We start from the raw sequence: 20,457 nt of genomic DNA, 5'->3' as shown, positions 1-20,457 counted from the left end.
AGTGAGCCAGTCAACAGTAAGCAAATTCAAACACACTTGGGATAAACACAAATCTATACTCTAGACAAAAAAAAAATGCAAAAAATGTATTAAAAAAAAAAGTGAGGCAGCCCTGATTGACCACTGGATCTTTTTTTTGCTGTCACTCGTCTATGTATCTTCATATTTTATATTTACCTGACAAAAAAAAAAACAAGTAAAAAAAAACACCCCTATGTGTTCCTTTAAAAATATATGTATAATGCAGGTAGCGTTTTTATAAATGGAGATACCACTTGTTAAGACTATACAACTGCCCTTCTGAGATTTATGGGACAATCTGCACTGTCATACAGTCCCAGAAAAGAAGTGAAGGGTGTATTTGCTGCCCGACACCATTTCAGTATATTCAGATCTGGGCATTATGAGGGATCCCATTACTCTGCCTGCATAGAAGAGCAGATAGGTAAAACACGTGAAAGAGTAGAAGTATAAAAGCAAGACATTTGCTACCAACCCCGTTGGAAATGTAATGTCAGTAGTAGCTGCCAATTTATCCTCATTTCCAGAAATATTTTTCTGTCTAATATTTTTATCATTGGCAATTTCCAATGCTATAATATAGTATTTACTGAAAATATTTTAATACAGTCATTTAATAAGAATATCAAAACTGGGTATATTGTAATTCATGATCATTCCAGATGGGTTTGAATTTATAAACCATTTATAACAAAACAGTATTTCTAATTACTGCCAATTAAGCTTGCAATGGCAATAATAATATGTGGGAGTCTGTGGAGGTGAAAATTCAGTTTCAAGTACAATCCTGGCTGGGCCAACCAAAAATAATAGGTGTGGTCAGCGGAGGAGAATTCTAATGCTTCTTAGATCACCTCTACATTCAATGTTCTGGACAGAACATTTGGTAATAGTGTCACCGCGGACATCTGTCGCTCCATAGAACTGCATGGAGCGTCCGTTCAGGTCCTCCTGAAAAACTGACAGGCAGACCTAAACGGTCCGCATGTGTGAAAGGAGCCTAACAGATACATTTTATGTCGCCATGTATTTGCTCTTCTTTCCTGTTTGTAAAACTCAATAAAAACGGTATGGAATAAAAAAAAAAAATAATATGTATTTGTACAGCAATTTAATAAGTACCCACAGCTACGTACAATGTATACCATTTCCAAGGTCTCATGAAACACACACTAGTCTAAGCCATTATTTAAAAAACTATAATGAAGTTGAAGGAATGACACAGAAGTAAAAACACCATAATATGAAGGTGACTCGGTAATGCCAATGTTCACGCTACTGGGCTTCCCATCAGTCTCTCTTGTCGCAGAGAAGTTAATCTTTTAAACCATTTTTCCTCCGCTTCAGCCTTCTCAATGTACAGCTGTAGAGGGAAAAAAAATGTTGTTAGATGTACTTGTCAAATATCAAGAGACAGATACTGGAAACAAAGGTCTACTGTTTGGCACCAAGCATGTTGCATTCTGAAAAAAAATGTAACAATTAACAATAGCCTTTATTTTAAATACTGAAGAGAAAGGTGGAGACAGTCCAAAATCAACAAATTAAATTTCTTATTTGATTTTCTCAGTGTAGGTTAGAGAATTGAAACTTAAATGTTCATCTTGCACATGTGCAGTGGGGAGCAGGCTGTGAAACAGCATGGAGTTTCAGCAGGCTTCCCACAGCCAAGGTGGCACCAGGGATCCAAAGACAGACGAAGACAGCTCTGGACTCCTGGGCTTCATGGGGTGGTAAGTGTCTGTTTTCTTTTTTTAAAGTCATCAGCTGCAGAATTTGTAGCTGCTGGCTTCTCTTTTTAATGACTGTAGTTCCTCTTTAAATAGCCACCAGAAGGACATTGCACCCAAAGCTGGCATCAGAAAAGGCTGAAATGTTCTTCTGGCAAAACCTGGAAAACATGTGAACTGAAGACCAACCTTGCAAACCTGGGAAACAGAGGCCTGATGATGAAACACCCAAGATACACTCACAGCCCTGGTGGAGTGAGCCTTGACTGGAAAGGGGGATCCTTGAGACAATAATCTTCTTTGTCTGTCTGAGCTACGTAGAAATGGTGGAACTAGAAGCCAGGGTTCCCTTTCTAAGCCCACCCAGAATTACAAAAATTAAATCTGTCTTGCAGAATGAAGGAGATATACACTGTTGTCTGCGTGAATCCAAAGTGGATAACCTGACAATAGAGCGAAAAAGGAAAGGTTTCCCCACAGTGAGGTTTTTTGGCAGCACAGTAACAAATATAGTCAATGCTGTATGAGAAAATATAACAATTTTATTGGATGATATACCATAAGAGTTAAAAACAATGAGCTCCAGTGGGAAATACTTTAAAAATTATTATTGATTGGCTGAACATACATAAGCAGACATTTATTCATAACAATAATTCATATCATGAACATTAAACTGACGCGTTCCAACCCCTATAATTGGGGTCTTCTTCAGAGGGTCAGTCTGCTGGAAAGAACACGTAAATATAGTTGATATAAGTTCCATTGGTATGAATATAACATTAACTACATTCACCATGTAATACATCAATACAGTATAGTTACCAAGTAATGTATGTCCAACGGAAGAGAAAAATTCCCACATGGAGATCCCTTTAAAAAGATATGTTGCTTTGCCCTCTTCCCCAAGGAGAGGATTCCAAGCACCTCTACCGCCACCGCACCCCAGGCCAGGATAGTGAAAAACAAGGTGGCTTACGAGAGGTCACACTCTTGGGCACCGCCCGCCAGAGCAGACGACCGGCCGGAAAGCACCAAAGCACCTGCGATGAAAATTTGCAAGGCAAAATAAGTAAATGCCCATAATAAAGTAGTCAGCTTTATTCTGTGGACAGAGAAAGTCACTGGGGGACCAAGGTTACCTGTATTTATAAATATAATATATATGGCTCAAGCCAAAAAAATTACGAACCATGTTTATCTGGTATGTTTTTATAAGTTAATAACATAAGAGGTTCTTAGCTGCAAGGGTATTGGTAAATACTCTATCTGTGCTCAAGTAAAAATGGTGGTGAAAAGAAATGGAAAAGTGAAAGGGGTGAAGAGTGAGATAAAGCGTGCAATCTAGATGTGTGATAAAATGTAATAAACAACTAAAATGGTGCAAACTTGTGCCGATGGATGGATTTACACTATCCTGGCCTGGGGTGCGGTGGTGGTATAGGTGTTTGGAATCCCCTCCTTGGGGAAGAGGGCAAAGCAACATATCTTTGTAAAGGGATCTCCATGTGGGAATTTTTCTCTTCCGTTGGACATACATTACTTGGTAACTATACTGTATTGATGTATTACATGGTGAATGTAGTTAATGTTATATTCATACCAATGGAACTTATATCAACTCTATTTATGTGTTCTTTCCAGCAGACTGACCCTCTGAAGAAGACCCCAATTATAGGGGTTAAAACGCGTCAGTTTAATGTTCATGATATGAATTATTGTTATAAATAAATGTCTGCTTATGTATGTTCAGCCAATCAATAATAATTTTTAAAGTATTTCCCACTGGAGCTCATTGTTTTTAACTCTTATGGTATATCATCCAATAAAATTGTTATATTTTCTCATACAACATTGACTATATTTGTTACTGTGCTGGTGAAATATCAAAATCACCTGGACCTCTGGGATGTTTAACAAGAGATGGGATTCCACCAACCAAGTCCACTGCACCAAGTAACCATGACTCCCCCTCAAAGCCTGACAGGCTGGAGAGTGTCATCAATATTTTCTAAAACGCCGGAAGGGAAGACTTCCCCAATGTCAGAGACAAATTCTGAATGCACTAGGACAGAGACAGTCTGGTGCTTGGTATTAAATTAACTGGTCTGTGTACAGACAGAATTGACTTGTCCCACAATGACAGACTATTGCATTGCAGAGTCCTTGAATGGAACTGGGGAGTCCACCATCAGTCCCAAACCTCTAAAGTAAAAAAAAGTAAGTCAAACTGCTCCTGCGCTGAAGCACACAAACCAGAGACTGGTGAGCCTGAAGTTTCTCCTGTGGAAGGAACAGGCTGGACCAGTAAATTCCCAGAACCAGCACCAGATATTTCAAGTGATGGGCAAACTCAGCAATGCCTTTTTAAAGATTTACTATCCATCAGGATCTATCTGAAGGTTTGCAATATCTGGACAGTCATGGACACATCAGAGTGCGTAAGATGGCAATAATAGAGCTTGGTGAACAACCGCAATGCAGAAGACAAGTTGTATGGAAGGGCTATGAACTGGTAGTGCAGGTGGCCCCACTGCAAAACAAATGAAGCATTGATGCACTAAGAAAACTGGTATATATAAGTGGGCAACCTTTATGTCCACCAAGGCCAGAAGGTCCCCTTGATAAAGAGAAGCAATAATTGATCTTGTTATTTCTATTAGAATTTGTTTATTAATGGTTAACGGTGTATTTAACGGTTTATTGGCAGTTTTCACATTACAATGAATTAGCTCACTGTTCAATTAGAAATTAAGTGTGCATTGAAAAATATGGATGATTTCCATAATTAAATATGGAAAAACAGCCATAAAGGGTCAACACTAAAACATACAAAAAGAAGAGTACATTAAGTGAAAAGGCATTTGTGTCTGGGCCTATAACAAAGATATTTTGAGATATTTGTAGTCAAATTAACAGCAGGCACTACAGAGGAGTTAAGGCTCCTCCAGAAAGGGGAGTGGAGCCAACTGGAAACTACCTAAGTAAGGGGAATACCAAATGATCTAGTCGTTGGGGGGGGGGGGGGGGGGGGCGGGGGCAGGAGGAGCTAAAATAAGGGCATAGGAAAGAAAGAGAAGAAAAAGACTGGGAGAACTAGAAAAGAGCAGAGAAATAGGGATAAGAAGAGAGACCGGGTTCCAGGGGGGCTTCGATAGCTGAAAAGTTAAATTGTCAGGAGGAGATGATCAACTCTAGAGAGATAGGCGTATTCAATCCATGGGCACCAAATTTTAGGAAATTTGTCTTGGGAGTCCGCCAACATAACCATCAGCTTTTCAATAAACATGATATCATATATTCGGTTTTTCACCAACTCAAAACTGAGGGCAGGGAATTTCCAGGCACTGGCTACAGTTAGCTTGGTGGCCTTGAAAAGATGCACTGCTAATACACATAAACTTGAGTCCTGTATCAGAAATTTTTTATACACTAATGTTATCATTGAAATCTTTGAAATCCGGGACGAATGCCCCCTTTGAGTTTGGCAGCGGTGAACAGGTTGATAGTCAAGGGAGTTGTGATGTATAAGGGGTGCAACTGAGAAGTTGTACATGTATAGGACTTCCAGCTTACTCCTTAGGCTTCTTCCACTGGGAAAGATGGGTACTCTTGACCCTGGTAGCATCATTGATGATAACATCCAACATTGACCCAAAGAGACTGTGGGCTCAATTCCCTGAAAAAATAAAAACAGTGTGGGGGTCCCCCCCAAAATCCATACTAGACCCTTATTCGAGCATGCAGACTGGCAGAACAGGGAAGGGGGAGGAGCAAGTCCCCCAAGCCCTTAACATGGAGGGGTGCTTTGGGGGTGCGGGGGGCAGGAACGACACTCACATGTTTTTTGCATGCCTTTTGTGCGGCTCTGTGCATTGTGCCATTATGTATGGCGATTTTTTAAAACTAACATATAAAGATTATGCCAAAAGGGACAAGTGGAGGATAAAGTATTCAACAAAAATGGTGATATTGCTCTTGGCCTGTGCCATACCAATAGACCAGCATCTATAGGTGACTTGGGTTTATACAGGGATGGATGTACTGAATGCATGTAGTTCGTTTTATGATAAGATTTCGATGCATTTTGTGTTTTTTATCTGTCTAACAACAAAAACATCTCCCCTTTAAAAAAAAAGCATAAAAAAAACGCAAAACACATAAAAAAAAAACACTGCAGAAATGGATCAATAGCAAACTGCATAGGTGTGAAAACCAGGCCTAAGAGACTGGAGGAGCAGGTCTACAACATATACACTTCATGACCTTTAGATCATAGACTTGCCATGACCGCTCCACCATGAGGAGTCTGTTATTCATGTGCCAACCTTAAAGGAGAAGTATGGAGTATATAAAAAATAAACACACATACTCACCTCCAGTGGCGGCCCGTGCGGCGTCCCCTCCCCAAACACCTCTGCCTTTCAGGATGCCGGACACATGAATTCTTATGTTGGGGGTGGGCGGGGGTCTGTTTTTTGAAGCACATGATTAGAGCCAGAGGCTCTAATAGACTACAAAATATGTGGCAGAGAGTGTGCCCCGATCCCACCCAATTGTGTGACCATAGCGAATAAATTTTCATACTACAGTTACTCCCCGCCAATCAGGGGGCAGATCAGGGAGACCTGTTTCCCGATTGGCCAAAGCACAAGGCAGGTGATCCTATTGGATGCTTAGTGCTGTGGAAGAGAAGACGTGCTGGAGCTGGACCCGTCGCTGCCCAGAGGACACAGGAAGAGAGGAGGACGACACAGTGGGAGAGGAGGACACAGCCTGCAATGTAAATGCCGGACGTCCAGGGGTGGGTGGGTGCTGGTTGACAGTGCAGCGGGTGGGGGGGGTAGTGCTGGTTGTTTACAGCCACCCCAGAAGAAAGGTCCACTAGCCGCCACTGCTCACCTCTATACTGCAGCATCAGTGTGATGTTGCAGCTGTCCCATGTCAGCTCCAGGACCAAGACCTGAACAATCACATGAACGCTAATGGTTCAGTTTGTGGTCTGTACGAAGCAGAGACTGTCAGTTCCCTCTCCCTGCTCCTCCAGTGCTCACTGGAGTGCCGGGCTGGAGAGGGGGTGTGCGCAGCTCACTTTGGCTCTTAGCTGCGTGCTTACAGCCAGAGCCAGCTGTCAATCGGGCAGCTGGGTGGAACCCGACTATATTTTCGGGATCTTTCTAGAACCTGAAGCAGCTTTGCTATGTCAGCCGACAGTGGGCAACAGCCTGCTAAAAGCTGACTCTGGGTTACACGAGAGCAAAAGTTAGTGCACTTCTGTGACCCACGAGATACACATGGCCAAAAAAGCTTGTGCCATACTTCTCTTTTAATGAACATATAGATACAGCCTTCATATATTGGCAGATGTGTTTTTTTTTTGGGGGGGGGGGGCATAAAAGCTGTTGGGCTCAATTGTGAATATAAAATTACTTTAGAAAGTTTAATACATTTTTAGCAAGTGTTTGAACATCCTCATTTAACAGGGAGATAAGTCAATAGGCTATACAGATGTTAGATTTTTTCACTGGTGAACTGTTATTAATGGCTCTGTATTCACTCTGAGCATAGTTTATGATGCAACTTACATTTGGGTGTGCGACTGAGTTATCATCCAAGTACTTGATAGCAGTTGGGATAGTACTAATATCAGTTTCCTTCTCCTCTGCAAAAAGATCCAGGGTTCCTGTCCCTAATATAGCAGAGTCATGCTTGGTCTCTGTACTCTCTGTAGACTGAAAAAAAAACACCAAAATTATAAGATGTGGGTCAACAGTAAAACATTTTTATACATATATAAATATGCGTGTGTATATATATAGGTTTCAAATATATAGGCAGTTCCAGGAAAAGGGGGGGTGCAGTATTGTCGATTGGGAGGGGGATGCCGAGCGCTGCTAATCCCATCCAGATCTCTATGACATTGATGACATTGATTGTAGAGTGTGGCAGTGGAAGCGTGTAGTAGAAGACTTCCACTGTCTGCTACTGTTTACAAAGGACAGCAGCAGTCAGGTGAGCTGTCAGATTCTGTGCTGACAGAGGTCTGGATGGGGTCAGGCACGCAGTGTGACTGGCAGAACCAGATATCTTCTGCCTAACACTTCTCATCCCTGGTGTCCCCCATCCAAATGGACAAAAGAGTTCTGGATAGGGTCAGCCTGAGCAGAAGAATTAAGCAATTTTTAAGGTGCTTTGTAACTACTCTCTACTGTCTCACTCTGATGTATGTTCCCTTTTCCGCAATGCCTATCATTTCATATGCCATGCTGTATGTTCCCTATTTCACAACCTATCATTCTATATGTAATGCTACACATTCCCTGTTTTGCACACCCTCATTCCATAAGCAATGCTGTACATTCCCTGTGCCACCGAGCCTCATTCTGTATGCTCTCTATTATGCAATGCCTCAATCCTTAGAACATGCTGTACTTATTTCAGACTGCTTCCTTTCGTAAGTCATGCCATATATTCCCTATTATAGCTCACAGGCTTTGCTAAAACAAGCTCCTCGTTTCGGATACTCAGGGTCACCTGGAATCCCATCCTAAGGCAAAGCTCGCCATGCTGACTTGGTTAAATTGATGATAGGCAACTCCTATCCTCATATTGATTAGTGGTTCCAAATTAATAATAACTACTACAGTAGGGAACAGACACAAAAGATACGCTCAGCATCTTTCCAAATTACTGTTCTGCTTTATTATGACGCAATTGAAGGTTTTTATGCACATGATTACGTAGGTATCACATTAATATTACAATTGTAGGTTTATCGTAACAAGGGGCGTTACATAGGCAGGCTTATTCTAATCAGGACTCGAAAGAATGTAAACATTTACTGAAAACATTATTAGTGCTGTGTGCACAGTGAGGGCAGTGTGCAATACATACAAAATACAATACAATTATATACAGAACTTACAAATTTCCATTACAATACCATGCTGTATGTTCTCTTTCTCTCTACCACCTCATTTTTTATACCATGATAATTGTTCCCTATACCCACTACCCTACTCACTATACCATGTTGTACAGCCTCCACTCCACAGTTCTATATTTTTAGTTAAACCTTTGTATGCAACGTTACATAGTAGGTGAGGTTGAAAAAAGACACAAGTCCATCAAGTCCAACCTATGTGTGTGATTATATGTCAGTATTACATTGTATATCCCTGTATGTTGTGGTCGTTCAGGTGCTTATCTAATAGTTTTTTGAAACTATTGAAGCCCCCCGCTGAAACCTCCGCCTGTGGAAGGGAATTCCACATCCTTGCCGCTCTTACACTAAAGAACTCTCTACGCAGTTTAAGGTTAAATCTAATTTCTTCTAATTTTAATGAGTGGCCACATGTCTTATTAAACTCCCTTCTGCGGTATAGTTTTATCCCTATTGTGGGGTCACCAGCATGGTATTTGTAAATTGAAATCATATGCCCTCTCAAGCGTCTCTTCTCCAGAGAGAATAAGTTCAGTGCTCACACTCAATAACTTCATTTAAGTAATACCCTCCAGTCCATTTATTAGCTTTGTTGCCCTTCTCTGTACTCTCTCCATTTCCAACACATCCTTCCTGAGGACCAGTGCCCAGAACTGGAGAGCATACTCCAGGTGAGGCCGGACCAGAGTCTTGTAGAGTGGGAGAATTACCATTTTCTCTCTCGAGTTAATCCCCTTCTTAATGCATGCCAATATTATGTTTGCTTTGTTAGCAGCAGCTTGGCATTGCATGCCATTGCTGAGCCTATCATCTACTAGTACCCCCAGGTTCTTTTTCCATCCTAGATTCCCCCAGAGGTTCTCCCCCCAGTGAGTAGATTGCATTCATATTTTTGCCACCCAAATGCATGATTTTACATTTTTACACATTAAACCTCATTTGCCATGTAGTTGCCCACCCCATTCATTTGTTCAGATCTTTTTGCAAGGTTTCCACATCCTGCAGAGAAGTTATTGCCCTGCTTAGCTTAGTATTGTCCGCAGGCAAAACTCCTGTTATATTTTTTAACCGTTTATGGTGAACTGTGTCACATGCTTTTGCAAAATCTAGATACATGCCTGCCTTTCATTTTTCCTCTGGCCAGTCCGATACTGTTTTCAGTCAGCACAAGGGGAATGGAAAAGGCAGAGGACAAACACCAATATGGTCATAGATCATCATTGCGCACTTCTGGGTCTACGTGAAAAGCGGAGGTATGCAGGATGGCAGCTGGAAGTGGGACTACAGAAGACGATCAGAGGCGCAGTTTGGCATCTTTGTCCTTGTCCTGGCACTGTATATTCTTTTCAAATCTCATGAGTATAAAGCTTGTGTGTGTGTGTGTATATATATATATATATACACACACACACATACACAGTATATAGTATATCTTAATTAGTGCTTGTCCTATATTTAACTAAAGGTTATAAAACAGTCATGGTGCCACATCTAACCATAGTGCAGCAAATGAGTCCAATCAGCTAAATTAGACATGACATTAAAATAGGTTACATTTCTAGATGTGGCTTTACCTCCAACCATTAATGACAACTGGAGTATTCAGTGAAAGGCAGCTTATTTAGTATAATTGTATGGATTGTGTTTCTAATTAACAATGAATACCTCTTGTACAGGCCTGTGTAATGTGTGGGAGTGCGGGAGATCAGTCTTAAAGTGGATCACAATGGATGTCATGACATGAACACTAATCTATAGCAGGCTCTGACCATTATGGATTATGTGTCCAATAAAACGTCACTCTTCAGGATAGAGCCATCTATAGACATTTATGTAAAGGATGCAAGGATGAGGATCTATTTCCACCAAAATTAATTATTTCTTGTCAGGCGCCCAGAGAGAATGGCAAATGTAACTTTATCATTAACTCGGCCATAGATTCTATACCTAGTTAAGAGTATTGTTTCTATACCCCTAGTACTTATAACTGCATCAGAAGGCATAAAAAGGATATAATCACAGTCCTACCAGCATGCTGAATTGTAAGCCAAACAGGACCAAACAAGCTAAACACCAGCAAATTCATTAAAATACAACAAACATTTTCATAAATATAAAATATTTGGCAAAAGTTTTAGGCAGCTGTACAGAAATGCACAGTAACAATGTTTTTAAAAATATATATTTTAATAGTTAACAACAAAACATTCATATATTCAGAATTTTTCTGAGATAGGTACATACCGTATCCCTTCAGGCAAAGAGGGATACAGTGTTGAGGGACAATTCAGAGTACAAAGCAAATATAAAGTTAGCATGACCAGTAACAAAAAGATGAAATCACAGCCTAAACATTGCTCTGCTGTCATACTCATTTTATATATAACATGAAAAAAAAAAGGGAAAACCACAAACAATGGAGTCAAAGCCCAGTGATAGATCTGAATTGCCACTCTCATTAGGCTCTGGAGCAGCAAGTATTCCGAGGGTAACTGGGTGCCTAGAATTCTTTATTTTTTCTCAATTTACAAAATACAAAGTAAGTGAACACAATAAAAATCTAAATCAAATCAATATTTGGTGTGACTACCCTTTTATCTGCTGCAATAAGTTTCCTTCACCAACCACTGCATCTACGGTCCTCAACATTGCCCAATCAATGGTGTACTCAATGTTGAGAAATACAAGTAGATATTTATCCATCATGCCATACTATCAGGGAGGCATCTGATTGCCCCCAAATTGATTCTGCAGCAGAACGTTGACCCCAAACATACAGCCAGGGTCATTAGGAGCTATCTTCAGTGTAAAGAAGAACAAGGAGTCCTGGAAGTGATGGTTTGGCTCCCACAGAGTCCTGATCTCAAAATCGAGTCTGTCTGGCCTTACATTAAGAGACAGAAGGATTGAAGGCAGATTACATCCACAGAAGATCTGTACTTCATTCTCCAAGATGTTCGGAACAACCACCTGCTTAGTGCCTTCAAAACAAGCACCGTGTGTACCAAGAAGAGTTGATGCTGTTTTGAAGCCAAAGGGTGGTCACACCAAATATTGATTTGATTTGGATTTCTCTTCTGTTCAGCTATTTTCCCTTTTGTTAATTGATAAAAAATAAATTATTAACACTTCTATTTGTGAAAGCATTCTTAATTTACAGCATTTTTTCACAACTGCCTAAAACTTTTGCAGAGTACTTTACATAAAATATATTCGTATTTTGACAAGATTTGACATATACAGTATAAGTGAACATTTGCTTTGAAGCTGAAACCAACAATGGTGCTAATAGCCATTATAAGCTACAGCAGACTAAATGCATTTGTTATGTACAGCATTCTGTGATGGGATTACTAAAACTTGTCAATGACTTTAGCTGAAAAGAATAGTTGATGGATTTTGATCACAAAATGTAAATGCACTATATAGTTTCATTTCTTGCTTACAAGGAATGAAACATTGGACCTTATGCAGACCAATGTGTGAAAAAAGCACCATCCTTATGGCTTAAACCAATCAGGTAGACCTTTCCTTTCAGGTATCTGGTGCAGTATAGGAGAAGCTGGTTGCTGTTGACAGGAGAGCTGTCCACTGCAGAGCCTATATCTATATAAACACAGCTTTCACTGTTTTCTCTATGAAGATACTTCACTGGACACTTATAAAATGCTGCTGAGCTTTTACAGCGTGGCGAGACGTACAGCTCCAGCAGCTGGAAATAAATATATAATAAAAAAACAACATTATTAAGCTGTGGTACTTAAATATACACCATGGAAAGCATATTAAATGTCTTGAAATACAACCAAGTCGAGCATGAATTATCCCCATAAATCAGTTTAAAATGGTTGCTGCTCATTTCCACAGGACAGAAATGTGAATAAAGATCTCGTTGAGCGGTGTGTGCTAAATAAATTCTGCTGTGACCTTCGGGGCTGTCATAGTGCATGATTCTCAATGAAGTATGTCGGGTAAGAAAGGCTATGCTCATAAACTGCCCCCTCTGCAGACATGTACGGCAGGCACAGAGAATTGACAAACTCATTTCAAGCTACGTTCAGCCCTCCACCCCTTTGTCAATTACTTTCGAGATGATAGCTCGCTGAGAATATCGCCCCACTCCCGTACTTTTCAGATAGATATAATAAATATGTTTAACCGCTTCAGGGTAGAATTTAATGGCTGTGGGTTACGCAATTTGTTAATCTTCATAGATTAAATTATAGGTAGTAGATCCCATGCTGCCTTTAATTCTCTAGTCTGTATTGTCCACTGGGACTCAATTCCACAAATCAACTACTTTAATCTATAAAGCCGTATTTATTCCCTAATCAGCTATCTCTGATTCAGGCCTTCAGATGTATGTGTGAGTGTACTAGTGAAAGACCAACTGTGCTTCAGCACAGTTGGATAACTGAGTAAATAAGCTTTTTGTTACTGTATATGGAAATATATTTTTAAAAGTTTAGTAGGTCACAAGGCTATGACTTAAACTGGTAAAGGTACAGGAGGGCAGCTGGATGTGCAGGCATGATAAACAGTAACTGCTGAAAAAAACTTCTTTTGAAGCATCTTTCCAAAAACATGCATGCTTGAATTTGAGCATGTGCGTTTATCCATGTAAGAAAAAGGGTCGACGCACCCTAACCTTTGCACTGGCATACCCTGGGACAAACAACAATGACTGGCTAAAAATTTCCAGCACAGCGAATAGCTCTTTCTCTCAGGAATGCTCCACAAGAGGTGTAATATGCAGGTGGATTGTCACAAGCCTATAGATATCTTTGGACTGCACATGTATTATGGGCCAGGAAGTGAAAGTAAATCTCCCCAATGAAACAAAGATGGCAAAAATAAAACTTACAGGGGTTATAATCCTCCCTTACTCTATCCAAAATGAAGAAAAATGTTTTGCCTACAGTTCTACTTTAACCCCACGATTGGAGGTGGAAAATTTATTCAATAGTGCAAGTGTTCATATTCACTTGTTAGCTACTTCCTAAATAACTCAAAATATCACAGGTGATATACAAAGTTGTATCATTTATAAATCTGCAGCACTACTTACAAATCTTATGAGAAATCAGGATGCCCTTAGGCCTTATTCATTCTCCTTTTCATCCAGTACTGAAAACACACTTCTCCCCCACTCAAAAACCAAAGCACATATGGCAATGTTCTCGTTTTCAATAAATGAACATCACTATTCTCCCATGTGTAATCAAAAATATCTCGCTTTATCTTATGCACACTTTCGGGCTCACCGGAATGAACAGTTATGTAAGTTGTAAACTTGGGTATTTTAATGAATGCATCCACACAACCAAAATGTCAAACCATTTTTTTTCTTTGAGGCTACGCCACTTAACACATCCCCAAAGTAACATTTCAGTTTTATGTGAAATAAGTGATTTCAGTCTCCCAATGGCATCTTTTGCCTCTATCTGACCCCAGCAGCAGACCACCCTATAACATTTCAGTCCAGTTTGGCTGCTCTCTTCTTCTGTTACTACAGCTGTGTTTAGAATGTAATAATAAAAGGCATATCCAAGGGATGGTGGGACTCCTAATAGGTGCAGCAGGTCTGTAGACCTGGGGGCTCAAGAGCTGAGATCTCCAGAGTCCCTGAAATTGTAAACTGCTAGGTAGTGAACGCTCTTCACCAATAGTAAACAGTGCCATCTAATGGCCAAATTATTGTAACAATATCAAATTTAAATTACCAATAACCAAAGTATCTCTTAAATGAAACATTCAATTCAACTATTAAAGTGTTCTTATAATGAGTAAACCCCGCTATAGAATAATAAATGTCTTAGGGCTTGTTTACACATGTGTCAATACCTTGTGTTTATGTGGCATTTATTTGTTTTTAAAGCCTCATAACTGCAATTCGACGCCTGCCATGAATATTACAATGGGTATCACACAGTGTTGTTCATGCAGGAGAGGTAGAGTTGTGTTAAAAATTAAGCAGCATGTTGCTTTCATGAGGCATCAACACTTGTTCATTGATTTCAATGGCAATGCTCTGTAACCGCCCCTTACAGCACCTATAGCATTTAAAGTGTGTTAGTGAAGCATTTAAAGTGTTAACTGGGCATTGGGGGAAAGCCAGTGGAGGTTCCTGTATCCCAGGATTTGCTGGAAAGTGATAGAGAAATAGGACAGAGCAGCTCCAGCCACCTCCTGGTTTCCCAGAGCAGCCGTGTGGTAACGCCATTTGCTTGTGCGTGCAGGCAAAAGCATCAAGCCAGCCAGCAATACTGCCAGGACCAGGCAGGAGCAGAGGCATTAAGCATTATTGTCAGCTTTTTGTTTCAGAAAAAGTTGATACTGACAAAGCCAAATGTCAGAGTTCAAAGTATATGAATCCATCTTGCACAGTTCACAAAAATGTCTGCTCTTACACCACAACCTAACCACGCCTCAAAACAGATCATTTCCTCTGCATGACTTCTCCTTTCAGCACTTCACATTGGAAAAAAAAAAAGATCTTTTAAAAATATAAAAATTTAAACGATGATATTGTTCCTTAATGTTACAAAGAATATAACAGAATATGTAAAAAGTAAATCAAGGATGCAAAAATTCAAAACGAACGACAGATTGCAAACGATAGTAGGACAAAACATATTAATAGTAAAAAGGTCAGGTCAGAGCATGTAGGCCCTTTACAAAATAATCTAGAGTGGGTGACTGGGGACAAAGAGAAGGCAAATTTATTAAATACTTTCTTCAGCTCTGTGTATACAAAGGAGCATGAGGAAGCTCATGTCCATAATGGAGGTGGTAGTGACACAGCCCCAAATGATCCACAATGGCTTAAAAGTGAAATGGTCCAGAAATATTTAGACAGAATAAAGGTGGATAAAGCACTTAGATCAGATGGCATCCACCCACGGATCCTAAAAGAATTGAGCTCTGTCATTTCAAGGCCATTGTTTCTAATACGTAGGGACTCTTTAATGACTGGAATGATACCACTGGATTGGCGCAGGGCCAATGTGGTGCCCATATTTAAAAAGGGATCAAAGCCTTTACCAAGTAACTATAGACCTGTTGGTTTAACTTCTATAGTCGGGAAGAAACTGGAGAGTTTAATAAAAGACCACATAGACGAGTTCTTGCTGGAAAAAAATATTTTAAGCAACAGGCAGCATGGATTCATGAAAGACAGAACTTGCCAAACAAACCTGATTTCTTTTTATGAGGAGGTAAGTAAAACCTTGGACAGAGGGGTGGCTGTGGATGTGGTATACTTGGATTTTGCAAAAGTGGTTGACACAGTTCCCCACACACGGCTAATGTGTAAGGTATAGACTACAGGCTTGGAAAGATCAATTTGTAAATGGATAGAATTCAGAGAGTAGTGGTTAATGACTCTTACTCTGAATGGTCTAGGGTTATCGGTGGTGTACCCCAAGGTTCAGTGCTGGAACTCTTACTTTTTAATATCTGAATAAATGATATAGGGTCTGGGATTAAAAATACAATTTCTGTCTTTGCAGATGACATCAAGCTATGCAGTGGAATAACGTCCTTACAAGATGTCTCCAATTTACAAGCCAACCTCAATGCACTGTCTAATTGGACAACTAAGTAGCAAATGAGGTTTAATGTTGATAAATGTGAGAGTACATCTGGGGGAATCAACTGTGGAGAAGAATCTGAGAGTTTTGGTAGATCATAAGCTCAATAATGGCATTCAATGCCAAGCTGCGTTTACCAAAGTGAGCAAAGTCCTTTCTTGTATTAAGAGAGGTATGGACTCCAGAGAAAGAGATATCATTTTGCCCCTGTACAAATCATTAGTAAGACCTCATCTGGAATATGCAGTTCAGTTTTGGGTACCAAATCCTAAAAAAGGATATGGGGGAACTGGAGAAAGTGCAGAGAAGGGCAATCAAACTGATAAGAGGCATGGAGGAGCTTAGCTATGAGGAAAGATTAGAGGAACTGAATCTATTCCCTCTTGAGAAGAAGAGATTAAGGGGGGATATGCTCAACATGTACAAATACATAAGTGGTCCATATAGTGAACTTGGTGTTATTCATTTTAAGGTCATCACAGAGGACAAGGGGGCACTCCAAATATGGAAAGGTTTCTTCACAGCAAGAGCTGTGAAAATGTGGAATACCCCTCCAGAGGTGGTTCTGGCAAGCTCAGTAGATTGCTATAAAAAAGGCCTGGATTCTTTCCTAAATGTACATAATATAACTGGGTACTAACATTTACAGTATTGGTAAAGTTGATCCAGGGAAAATCCGATTGCCTCTCGGGGGATCAGGAAGAAATTTTTTCCCCTGCTGTAGCAAATTGGAGCATGCTCTGGGGTTTTTTGCCTTTCTCTGGATAAGCTGTGGGTGAAGGATTGTGTATATGGGATTGTATTTTTTTTTTTGTTAAACTAGATGGACTTGTGTCTTTTTTCAACCTGACTATGTAACTATGTAGAAAAGCAACACTTCCATGGGTATTGATCAAGCATTCTTGAAACTTTTTCAACGCTTCAAAAGCACAATGAAAACACGTCATAAACACAACATAAATGCTATAGGCGCAGTAGTCAGCATTGGTTCATTCTTCATAATCAAGTGTGAACGAGCCCTTAGAGCAGGGGTCCTCAAACTTTTTAGACAGGGGGCCAGTTCACGGTCCCTCAGACTGTTGGGGGGCCGCACTATAGTTTAAAAAAAATATGAACTAATTCCTAAATTCCTATGCACACATCTTTTTTGTAGTGCAAAAGAATAAAAGAATGAATAATAAATAATAATATATATAGGGGATGGACAGGGGGACAGAGGGATGGACAGGGGGATGGACAGAGGGATGGACAGGGGGATGGACAGAGGGGTGGACAGGGGGACAGAGGGGTGGACAGGGGGACAGAGGGATGGACAGGGGGACAGAGGGATGGACAGGGGGACAGAGGGATGGACAGGGGGACAGAGGGATGGACAGGGGGACAGAGGAATGGACAGGGGGACAGAGGGATGGACAGGGGGACAGAGGGGGGGACAGGGGGTGGACAGGGGGACAGTGGGGTGGACAGAGGGACAGAGGGGTGGACAGGGGGACAGTGGGATGGACAGAGGGGTGGACAGTGGGATGGACAGGGGGATGGACAGGGGGACAGGGGGACAGGGGGACAGAGGGGTGGACAGGGGGACAGAGGGGTGGACAGGGGGACAGAGGGGTGGACAGGGGGACAGAGGGGTGGACAGAGGGGTGGACAGGGGGACAGAGGGGTGGACAGGGAGACAGAGGGATGGACAGGGGGACAGTGGGATGGACAGGGGGACAGTGGGATGGACAGGGGGACAGTGGGATGGACAGGGGGACAGTGGGATGGACAGGGGGACAGAGGGGTGGACAGGGGGACAGAGGGGTGGACAGGGGGACAGTGGGGTGGACAGGGGGACAGTGGGATGGACAGGGGGACAGTGGGGTGGACAGGGGGACAGAGGGGTGGACAGGGGGACAGAGGGGTGGACAGGGGGACAGAGGGGGGACAGTGGGGTGGACAGGGGGACAGAGGGATGGACAGGGGGACAGTGGGATGGACAGGGGGACAGTGGGATGGACAGGGGGACAGTGGGATGGACAGGGGGACAGTGGGATGGACAGGGGGACAGTGGGATGGACAGGGGGACAGTGAGGTGGACAGGGGGACAGTGGGGTGGACAGGGGGACAGAGGGATGGACAGAGGGGTGGACAGGGGGACAGAGGGGTGGACAGGGGGACAGAGGGGTGGACAGGGGGACAGAGGGATGGACAGGGGGACAGAGGGATGGACAGGGGGACAGAGGGATGGACAGGGGGACAGAGGGATGGACAGGGGGACAGAGGGGTGGACAGGGGGACAGAGGGGTGGACAGGGGGACAGTGGGGTGGACAGGGGGACAGTGGGGTGGACAGGGGGACAGAGGGATGGACAGGGGGACAGAGGGATGGACAGGGGGACAGTGAGGTGGACAGGGGGACAGTGGGGTGGACAGGGGGACAGAGGGGTGGACAGGGGGACAGAGGGGTGGACAGGGGGACAGAGGGATGGACAGGGGGACAGTGGGGTGGACAGGGGGACAGTGGGGTGGACAGGGGGACAGAGGGATGGACAGGGGGACAGAGGGTTGGACAGCGGGAACAGAGGGGGGGACAGTGGGGTGGACAGGGGGACAGTGGGGTGGACAGGGGGACAGTGGGGTGGACAGGGGGACAGAGGGGTGGACAGGGGGACAGTGGGGTGGACAGAGGGGTGGACAGGGGGACAGTGGGGTGGACAGGGGGACAGAGGGGGGGACAGTGGGGTGGACAGGGGGACAGTGGGGTGGACAGGGGGACAGAGGGGTGGACAGGGGGACAGAGGGGTGGACAGGGGGACAGTGGGGTGGACAGGGGGACAGTGGGGGGGACAGGGGGACAGAGGGGTGGACAGGGGGACAGAGGGGTGGACAGGGGGACAGTAGGGGGGACAGTGGGGTGGACAGGGGGACAGTGGGTTGGACAGTGGGGTGGACAGAGGGGGGGACAGGGGGACAGTGGGGTGGACAGGGGGACAGTGGGGTCCTCACTTGTTCGTAGGCTGTTGCTTGAAGCCTCCGCTCTCTCTGTCACTCTTCGCGCCTCCTGTCTCCGTGCGGGACTGTGCTGGGAACTACACTTCCCAGCATGCAGCGCGGCACACGGAGCCCTCCATTACTGGTGTGGGGGAGGCGGCTTGAGCGGAGCAGAGCGGATATGCTCCCTGCCGAAGCCGAGCCGACCTGGCCCCGGCCCGAGCCTGGATTGTCGGGAATCCGGCCCTGGGTGGATTGGGCCGGATAAATGTCCTCGGCGGGCCGCATGTGGCCCGCGGGCCGTAGTTTGAGGACCCCTGCCTTAGAGAGTCAATTCATTTTGAGGGATCTCATCTGTGGAGAAAAAAGTGGCTTTACTCTTTTCTTTCAACTACACCTTGCTGATACAGTCAAATCCCTCCAACAACTGCAGAGTTCTCTCTTCCAAGACCTTGTTTTTTTTTTTTTTTTTTTTTTTTAAAGATATCTTCAACTTCAACATGCCCTTAATAGTCAGTACAAACTTAATGATTTTACACTTCATAAAATGGAATTGATTTCCTTTATAACTCTTTCTCCGTCTAAGAAGGGTCTTACAGCTAAAACATATAATGCACTAACTGCCAGATCTCACAACCCATTGTTAAAACTAAGCACAAAAAATGGATACAGTACCTAGATCTATTTACAAATTAACAGTGGCTTAAAGCTCTGCAAAAATTACCTCGGATTTTGATATCTCCCCCTTTAAATATCTGCATTCATGTAACTTAGGCAGTTATTCCTATTACATAGTGAGGAAAATTAATCAAAACCAGAGCAGCCAGAATCTGGACCAGTTGTACATTGCCACCAATCATTTTAATACTATCTTTCATTTTAAAAGCTTAACTAAACAAGCTGAATATAGAAGCTGATTGGTTACCATACACAGCTGCTACAGATTCTGGCTGCTCCAATTTTCACAAATTTCCCCCCAGATTATATTGGACTCCCTTAAGAAATGGACTTCCTTTCTCATAGAGACTCCCCACTGTGCCCTAGGTGCACCTCAGTACAGAGATTCTTATTCTGGAGGTGCTCAAAACTAGTTCAATACTGGCAAGATGTGTTTGATATCCCTGGGCACACCCTAATCAACCCATGCTGCGCTGATTCCCCCCCACTGCTGCAGGAGATGTTTCAGGATAGAGATCGGG

At 42.8% G+C, this 20,457-nt stretch overlaps 1 protein-coding gene across 2 annotated transcripts in view; it reads right to left on the bottom strand.

The window, feature by feature from the left end:
- Positions 1 to 1,115: 1,115 nt before the first annotated feature.
- The window catches only part of RSRC1 (arginine and serine rich coiled-coil 1), a 531,608-nt gene continuing 512,266 nt past the window's right edge, over positions 1,116 to 20,457 (bottom strand). For both annotated transcript variants that reach the window (XM_073626091.1, XM_073626090.1), the window contains exons 9-10: positions 7,337 to 7,483; positions 1,116 to 1,384 (exon numbers count right to left, since the gene is read on the bottom strand). In XM_073626091.1, coding sequence (XP_073482192.1) covers positions 1,292 to 1,384; positions 7,337 to 7,483 — 240 coding nt within the window. In that variant the 3' untranslated portion in view covers positions 1,116 to 1,291. The remainder of the gene's footprint in view (positions 1,385 to 7,336; positions 7,484 to 20,457) is intronic.

Source organism: Aquarana catesbeiana, linkage group LG04 (assembly GCF_042186555.1).
Source record: "Aquarana catesbeiana isolate 2022-GZ linkage group LG04, ASM4218655v1, whole genome shotgun sequence".
Classification (NCBI taxonomy): domain Eukaryota; kingdom Metazoa; phylum Chordata; class Amphibia; order Anura; family Ranidae; genus Aquarana; species Aquarana catesbeiana.
This window is presented reverse-complemented; position numbering and strand designations above follow the sequence as displayed.